At 33.1% G+C, this 8,235-nt stretch overlaps 1 protein-coding gene across 1 annotated transcript; it reads right to left on the reverse strand.

Moving 5' to 3' along the window:
- Positions 1-5,792: 5,792 nt before the first annotated feature.
- On the reverse strand, positions 5,793-7,370 carry LOC131072464 (mannan endo-1,4-beta-mannosidase 2). Its single transcript, XM_058008630.1, has 3 exons — positions 7,225-7,370; positions 6,760-6,971; positions 5,793-6,601 (listed from the first exon to the last, which is right to left on the reverse strand). The coding sequence occupies exons 1-3, from the start codon at positions 7,357-7,359 to the stop codon at positions 6,196-6,198; spliced, it is 753 nt and encodes a 250-aa protein (XP_057864613.1). The 5' UTR covers positions 7,360-7,370; the 3' UTR covers positions 5,793-6,195.
- Between the last annotated feature and the right edge of the window lie 865 nt (positions 7,371-8,235).

Genomic DNA, 8,235 nt, shown 5'->3' on the forward strand with positions numbered 1-8,235 from the left:
AAAGAAATTTAAATAAGGAGAATATGATTTTTTTTTTGCATAGATAAAAGAAAATCTTTTGGAAAAACAAAAGCAAGATTTGATATATATTTTCTAAAGAAAATTAAATAAATAATAAAGCTATCTTTTACATGCATTATATGAAAGTACTTTTATCAATATTTATCCCTAAATAAGAAGAAAAGATTTGCAATCTAATAAAAAAAAATTGTAGATAAAAGAAGATCTAGGAGCTATATTTTTTGATAATACAAGTTTCTCATATGTAAATGACAAAAGAAGAGAACCTGGCTTATCGAAGCTCGATGTTGAATCTTCTCCAATCTTCTAGCTATCCTTCCTTGCAACTTAAGAGAAATCTTCAAGAACAACTTAACAATCCTACAACGAAAATGAGACTACCAAAGAAGATCCTACTAACAACAAGGAAACTTGGAAAATTTTCTTCAAAACATAATCAACTCCCTCTTATGAAAACTTGCATACAATATATAAGAAAAATCCCTTATTCCACTATCTAGAGAAATTAATTAAGAATGAGATTCTTTTCCAATATTGGACTCATGCAAATTGATTAAAAACCTAGTGGGGGAGTTACATGCAAGGCATTGAAGATTCCTCTAGAAGCTTTTAATTCCTCCTACAACATGTGCCATAATTGGGAGTGGGAAATAAAAATAATTATATTCTCCAAGTGTGTGTGTGTGTCCATTTTTATTCTTTTATAATATTTATTCAATCATTTTCAATAGCTCAACCAAAAATATAATAGAATTGTATCAAATCAAAAAGTGATAAAGGAGGGTTGTGACAATATTTTCCTCCACTATTAGATGTGGCAGATGTGGCAGAAACAATCTCCTCTACAGAATTGAATCCAAATGCAGCTACCCCATTCCAATGCGATCAGATTGTGGACACCATGGTGAAAACACTCAAACAACAACATATTTACTTGTACAAAGTAGTTCGAGCAGGGCAGATTGCTCAACAAGGAAAGTGGTTTACCAAAGAGCAGCTTCATGAACGTTTTCCTCATCTCATTCAAAGTTTTGATGCAATGGGGCCCATTGCTTTCCAAGGGGGAAGTAATGATCAGAAAAAAAATTGAATTATATTATTTTTTTTACTTTAGTTTGTCTATATGTTAGTAATTTGCATTTTTGAAGGTCTTAAGGGCATTTTTAGCCCTTGCAACTAGCGATTCGTGTCTACAACTCTTGGAGACCTTTCCAACGAGATCAACGGCTCCTAATTTCGAGTCCCGAGCAGAAAGTTATGTCTAGTTGAAGTTAGGATAAAATTTGATATAGTTTTTTGAAAATTTCGTAGTTTTTAGATTTTATTATGTAATGAACAAATGTGACTGTTGGACTTCAATTCTCAAGCGGTTTTTTGTGACTCTTGGAATCTCATGAACTTCTATATGTTGGGTTTTCGAATGAAATAGATTACTTTTTGGCTTGCTTCAATTCTATGATTTCTGGTTCTTGTAACAGAATTTACAATACCGCAGGTTCTCACTCAGGTGTTGTCATCTGAATCCATAATTCAAATCAATATATACATGTATATGTATATATATGCATGTATATATGTATATATGTATATGTATGTATATGTATGTATGTATGTATGTATGCATGCATGCATGCGTGTGTGTGTGTGTGTGTGTGTGTGGGTGTGGGTGTGGGTGTGTGCACACACACATGAGTATATATATGTGTATAGATTTTATATGATACATATATATACCTCCATTCGTTGAAGCCATTGTAGAAAATAAACATTGTTTGCATATGATGTCTGAAAGGATCGAATCATTCAAGGATTGCATATTATATATGAAATGACCGATTGTTTCCCACAAAAAATCTAATTTGAAAATCAACTATCACAAATGAATGCATTCATATTCCACATTCAAATTATTTTATAAGACATAATTTTTCGTCACTTTCATTATAATCCAATTGTCTGCATATTGTTTCTCACCTATATTGAAATTTGAAAATCAGCTACAACAAATTCATGCATTCATTTTCCACATTCGAATGATTTTATTAGACAGAATTTATTGTCCTACTTTCATTACTAGATCATAAAAATCATACCTAATTGAAGGGTGTCAATTGATGTTGGTACACACTGAATAACAAAATTTGTGTTTTCATAAATCAAGATTATTTTTTGTGTTCATACACTTCATATGTAACTATTTATATGCATTTTGTATGTATGTTATATATATGTATATGCATATGTATGTATATGTGCATTTGTGCAATTCTATGTATATGTGCATATGTATGTAGATGGATATGTATATGTATATGTATGTACTTATGCATTTGAATATGTATGTATGAATGTGTCTAAGGATTGTATGCATGTTGTGAAATGTTGAAGATGGTCAAAATGTTGTTGTGCATGCAATTTTGTATGGATGATTTGTTGTGACAGCGTTACTACCCCCAATTATTACATTTTTTTGCAGGCATGCTGGAGCATTGAAGGAAGAACCACACTTGTGGAAGATAAAAAAAAGTCGAGGGTTTCGAATAAAAGTAAATAATAATCTGGTTTTTTGGCATTCTTTGTAATGATTTTGGCATTAAAAACAGAGAGAGATGATTGAAATGAAACCCTCAATGCCATTGAGAGAACTGATGAAAAACAAATCAATTTTTGCAGGTACCAATGAGTGCAAATCCATCATTGAACATCTTTTAACAAAATAAAATGCTAGTGTGTGTGTGTGTGTGTGTGTGTGTGTGTGTGTGTGTGTGTGTGTGTGTGTGTGTGTGTGGACAATAACCATATAGCCACATAACTTAAAACTTTATATAACAAGGACACAAAATAAAAGCATGAGATGCAGGAGTTAAAGATGTAAGTGTGATGTGATTAAAAACTAGATATTGTTGATATTCTATTAGATGCAGATTCATTTCTCATATGACTAATAACTAAATGATGTTGTTGTGTATGTAGAGCCTACAAAAAATAAAGTTGACTGAGAACAGTAAAATTTGTAGGCCTGTTAACATTATTTACACTGAGTACAGTGGCCTAAAAACTTTGAATGAAATTTATTGGAAGTAATAAATAGAAAAGATTAAAGTTGTCTTGAAACAGTATAATATGTATGCCTGATAATATTATAAAGTCGTCTGAAAACAGTATATATGTGTATGCCTGATAATATTATCTACAGTGAGTATATACTCACTGTAAATAACATTATCAAGCATACATATTATTGAAATAAAAATATTAACAAATTGAAGGAGAAATGGCAGAGAAAAAGGTTTTTTGCAAAGCAAACAATGAAAATGCCCCCAAAAATCTTCAACGTATACGCAGGAAGGCGGTTATGGGTGTTCAACGGATTTTTTGACCACCCATTTTAAACTTTATAATATTAAAAATATGTTTTAAACATATGCCTAAATTTATATTTGTGTGTGTGTGTGTGTGATAACCATACAACTAGTATATACTCACTGTAAATAATATTATCAGGCATACATATTATTGAAATAAAAATATTAACAAATAGAAGGAGAAATGTTGGAGAACAACGCACCCATTGAATGATAAGATAAATAATGAAGGGGTTTCGAATAATAATTAAAAATAATCAATTTTTTTTGCATTCTTTGTAATGAATTTGGCGTTATAAACAGAGAGGTGCCATTTAAATGAAACCCTCGACTCCATTGAGACAAATGATCATAATCCTCTCTGCACTCACCTATCTATATAGATAGGGATATTCCATAGCATAAGAAAAGGATGGGTCCCTCGACTCCCAAGGATGGGGGGTCCTCTCTACGCCTTTCTCTCCCAACAAACATATTGCTACCCTATAGAATGGTAGGGGTGGGCATGTTACGTATAGAATCTAGTGTTTGCATGCCCATAGAATTGTAGGGTCGTGGATTAAGTGTGAAATAGGGGTTTCATAGAAAGAAGCGGAATCAATCTAGAACCAATGGAGAAAATAGCAATACACCCATTAAATTTTATGAAACAAAATCAAGGGTTTCGAATAAAATTAAATGCCTATAAATTTAAGTTGACTAAAGCAGTATAATTTGTATGCCTGTTAATATTATTTACAACAACTGTATTGAATGCAAAACTTGGAATGAAATACAATTCTGAGATATTAAAAGAAATATATGAAAGAAATGCTAGTTTACTGAAAACAGTATAATTTATATTGAAATAATTATAACATTAAACATTGACTGCATTAACTGGAAATAAGCATCAAGTTTAATAAAAACACAAATTTAGTTATTTTGTGTGTACCAACTTGAATGAGCGCCCTTGAATAAGGAATGTGCAGAGGGAATTTGCAGAGCTTAGGAATATGCAGTGAATTGGATTGTAATGAAAGTGACATGGGAAATTTTGTCTTATAAAATAATTTGAATGTGGAATATGAATGCATTCATTTGTGGTAGTTGATTTTCAAATTTAAATTTTTGTGAGAATCGGTCATCTCATATTTAATATGCAATCCTTCAATGTTTTGGTCCCTTCAGACTTCAAATGCAAGCAATGTTTGTTTTCTACACTGGCTTGAATGAAATTTGATTTTTTTTATTCATTTTATGCAAATTCTTGGATACTGGAGAGCCTTACACCGGTTGTTGCAAATGCAGGTACCAAATGTAGATCTATTTAATAGATGAAGTTGTCAAGTGATGTTTGGGAGAATGTACACTTGAGTGTCTATAAAGTTAATATTTGATTGTTATTATGACATGTAATGCACCAATAAATGTGCATATGTAAATGTAATTTGAGTACATTTGTACTTTTTAGCCACTTGCATAGAGTGGTCAATGTAAACATAAATTTTTAAAAAAAAATAAAAATGTATATATTTTATGCAAGTTGATTTGTATTAAAATTGGAAATGTACCAATAGTTATTTTTTTTAACATTTAATATTTTTGTGGTCAAATACACATTCAGTTGTGAACATGTATTGGTGTTCAATTAAATATTTATTGATATAATTATAATTATAATTAATACTGACAAAAATATTTGTATTTTTTAGAGGGTCAATATGACAACTATTGGTGCTCTTCCCCTAATGGAAAAATGCATATCTACCAACAATTGTACATTATAGATTGCAGTCTTGTGTTGATGTGGACATTTCAGTTTCACAAATACATTTCATTGACTTGTAAAAATATTCTCTGCTTATTGAAGTAGATCTGATGTTTTTATAATATCGGAGCGTGTATTATTTTCATAAATTCCCCTATTAGCGACAAGCCTCAACTTGCGCAAGTGAGGCACACTGAAGGTCAAGGGCTCAAATCTGAAAGTTTGCGTTTAAGTTCTAAGACATGACAAAAGCTCCTAGAGTACTATCCCAGACACTGAAGGTCAAGGGCTCAAATCTGAAAGTTTGCGTTTAAGTTCTAAGACATGACAAAAGCTCCTAGAGTACTATCCCAGCAATTGGGCCTCACTCAACAACCGACCCCTCTCCTGTACAATTCTTTCTTGACATTGCTTGGTGGTCCAATAGATCTTCTGGTCTCGTGAATGTTAGATCTTTCATTTCATTTTTCCTCTAATTCTGTCAGCCTGGAAGCACAAGTTTAAATTTTGATTTGGTACCTTGCCGATAAAATCCAAAACTACCATTCAGTGCATACATAAAAAGAAAAAAGACCATGAATATTTGCGGAATGTTAATATAAGCTCGGCTAGATGGTACCGGGTATGCCAAATTGTTCCATCAGATAAGCAATTCATTTCCTTCCTCAAAACAGATTCTGCCAATGCCTTCATCATTAGCCTTTTAAAGTTTTCTTGGAACCAAGAATACATTTTAGAGTGCTGGAGTTGTAATTTTGAAATTGTGTATAGTGTGAGCTTCAGCAGCTTTCTCAAGTCCAACTTATAATTATATCCAAAGTTCAAAAGATATTGGTCTTGAAATAGGCCACTCACAATGAAATTCAATGTTTATACAAAAAATTACTCTACAGTTAGCTTATAAGGTTCGATAACTATTTATGTATCTCTGCCACTGCAGAGTCTAATGGAACAAGAAATGGTTTTCTGAAACTAATTCCTGCAACCCCGAGGCTTTGAATTTTAATGCAACATTATCATACCATATACCCTAGTTTGCAGATTGCAAAAGATATTTGTTTATAAGCTTGCACAGGCAGCAGATAAGCTTTGCTTTTCTTCACCTTCAGTCCTCCTAAGAATTTGCAATCGGCAGGATTGTTCTATTATCCGGTTATATGTCGACTGCCGCTGCCATGGGATGATAGAAAATTCATCACCATACTCTTCCATCCCTTCTAGTACAAATTGCCAAACCATAGCTCCAGCTCCAGCTCCACCTTCCTTTGCCGACTCATATATCTTATCATACATTGTCTTCAATAAGAGATCTCGGTGGCTTGCTTCATAGTCTTTACATAGTGACGACAATCCAAACTCTGTGAAAAGTACCGGCTTCTTCAGGACTTGCTCTCCATCCTCAATATGAGATTTCACCCATCTAGAAAAATATCCAAGTTTGCCATCTAGTTCCTTATCGGGAACCCTGCACCAATACCACAGAACTTGTTTTCAGCTGCAAATAAAAAATTTAAGTCACTTAAAAGTGGACAGAACAGAGGCATAATATAGAAAACGCTAAACTAGTTTTCCCCCTTTGACTAAAACTTCCAGACCACGATAAAAATCTCACAAAATACGCACCAGCTATCAGGATAAGCATGGACTGATGCAAAGTCAATAGCCTCAATAGCTGAATTGTGCATGAAATCAACACCAAGTGCCTGAGCCCAATCTCCTGGGTTCACTTCAAATTTTTCTGGAGTTGTTGGCCCATAGAAACCTTCATGCCCAACAGTTAGAAGGTGATTACCATCAATTGACTTCAAAAACTGTGCCATTTCTGTAATCCATGCCTGCAGTTGATGACAAAAATCCCAAGATGATGACATAAAACAGAAATGGTTTACATCTTCCAATGTTTAGAATGTGAATATTATAAAATATAAACCTATCCATCTGATAATGCATAAATATTTCAAATTGAATTAATCATTAGGATACTGAATGACTTTCTATGCATTATGGTTTACGCTCAATGGAAGCTAACTGAATTCGATTAGATACGTCTTTCCAAATCTGAAGATTCAAAAACCTATTGAGGTATACCTGGAGAGTCTGTCCAGATACGTCTGAAAGACAACGAGGTTCGTTCATAAGCTCCCATGCAAATATAGCAGGTTCATCTCGGTACTGAACTCCACTGAGACTGTTTTTTCTTGTCAAAATTCTCTGTAACAACATTGAAAACTAGATTGAATTTGGTGGACTATGAATTTCTCTCAAATATTGTGTTTCTTACAATATTTAAAGATTCCTCTTCAGAAAGGTAAAAGCTAAATTTCATCAAAAAAATAAGTCACAGCAAACAGACCGTCACTTCAATCTTGGAAATAAGCAAGCCCCACCAAGATGTCAAGGATATACAGGAAAGAGGCAAATAATCAATGACACTACACAAGCAGAGTTCTCTGCAATATATGCTTAAAATATGAACAAGATAATAATAAGTCTAGATTACTGATTCAGTGAAAAGGGGTCTGAAAACATAAACTTCAAAACTGAAGAATTTACCTTTATTAGCTACCACTAAACGATCCAATATAAAATATGAAAATAACATTACCACTCTTCAATGATAGCCAAAATAAACCATAAATCAAATAAACGCTATCAGAAAGATGGTCTTCAAATCCTAAGCTGTTAGAATTTCTATGCAGCCACACTATGAAGAGCAATGCTGGAAAAAGAAATGTAAGTTATCATCTTAAAGCCAAGCTGGACTTCTACAACTATAATAGAAATAGCAAGGATGCATCTCATTAAGTTAGTTCACTATGCTCCATTTTACGCATAAGCATGACAGGATTCCCAAGAGACTGGCAACACTTTGTCTGGTCAATTGACAAATTCTCTGTCAGACAAGTTCATATGCTAGAGAGACCAACCTTACTAAGCACGTCCACAAAAGCTAAAAATGGAACATATTCATTCCATTCCAACATCTGTTACAGCCCAAGATCCTTGAAAAAACACAATATAAGACATGGCACTGAATTTAATGGAATGTGTTATGAAACTTTGTGAGCCACCCTCTGGTAACACAGCAGAATAAAGGGA

This window comes from Cryptomeria japonica, chromosome 6, assembly GCF_030272615.1.
Source record: "Cryptomeria japonica chromosome 6, Sugi_1.0, whole genome shotgun sequence".
NCBI classification, from domain to species: Eukaryota; Viridiplantae; Streptophyta; class Pinopsida; order Cupressales; family Cupressaceae; genus Cryptomeria; species Cryptomeria japonica.

Coding starts and splice junctions, on each gene's coding strand:
- LOC131072464 (XM_058008630.1), bottom strand. CDS start 7,359: ATGTTGTTACAGAGAATTTTGACAAGAAAAAACAGTCTCAGTGGAGTT. Junction 6,972..7,224: donor TATCTGGACAGACTCTCCAG/GTATACCTCAAT, acceptor CATCAACTGCAG/GCATGGATTACAGAAATGGC. Junction 6,602..6,759: donor CATGCTTATCCTGATAGCTG/GTGCGTATTTTG, acceptor GTATTGGTGCAG/GGTTCCCGATAAGGAACTAG.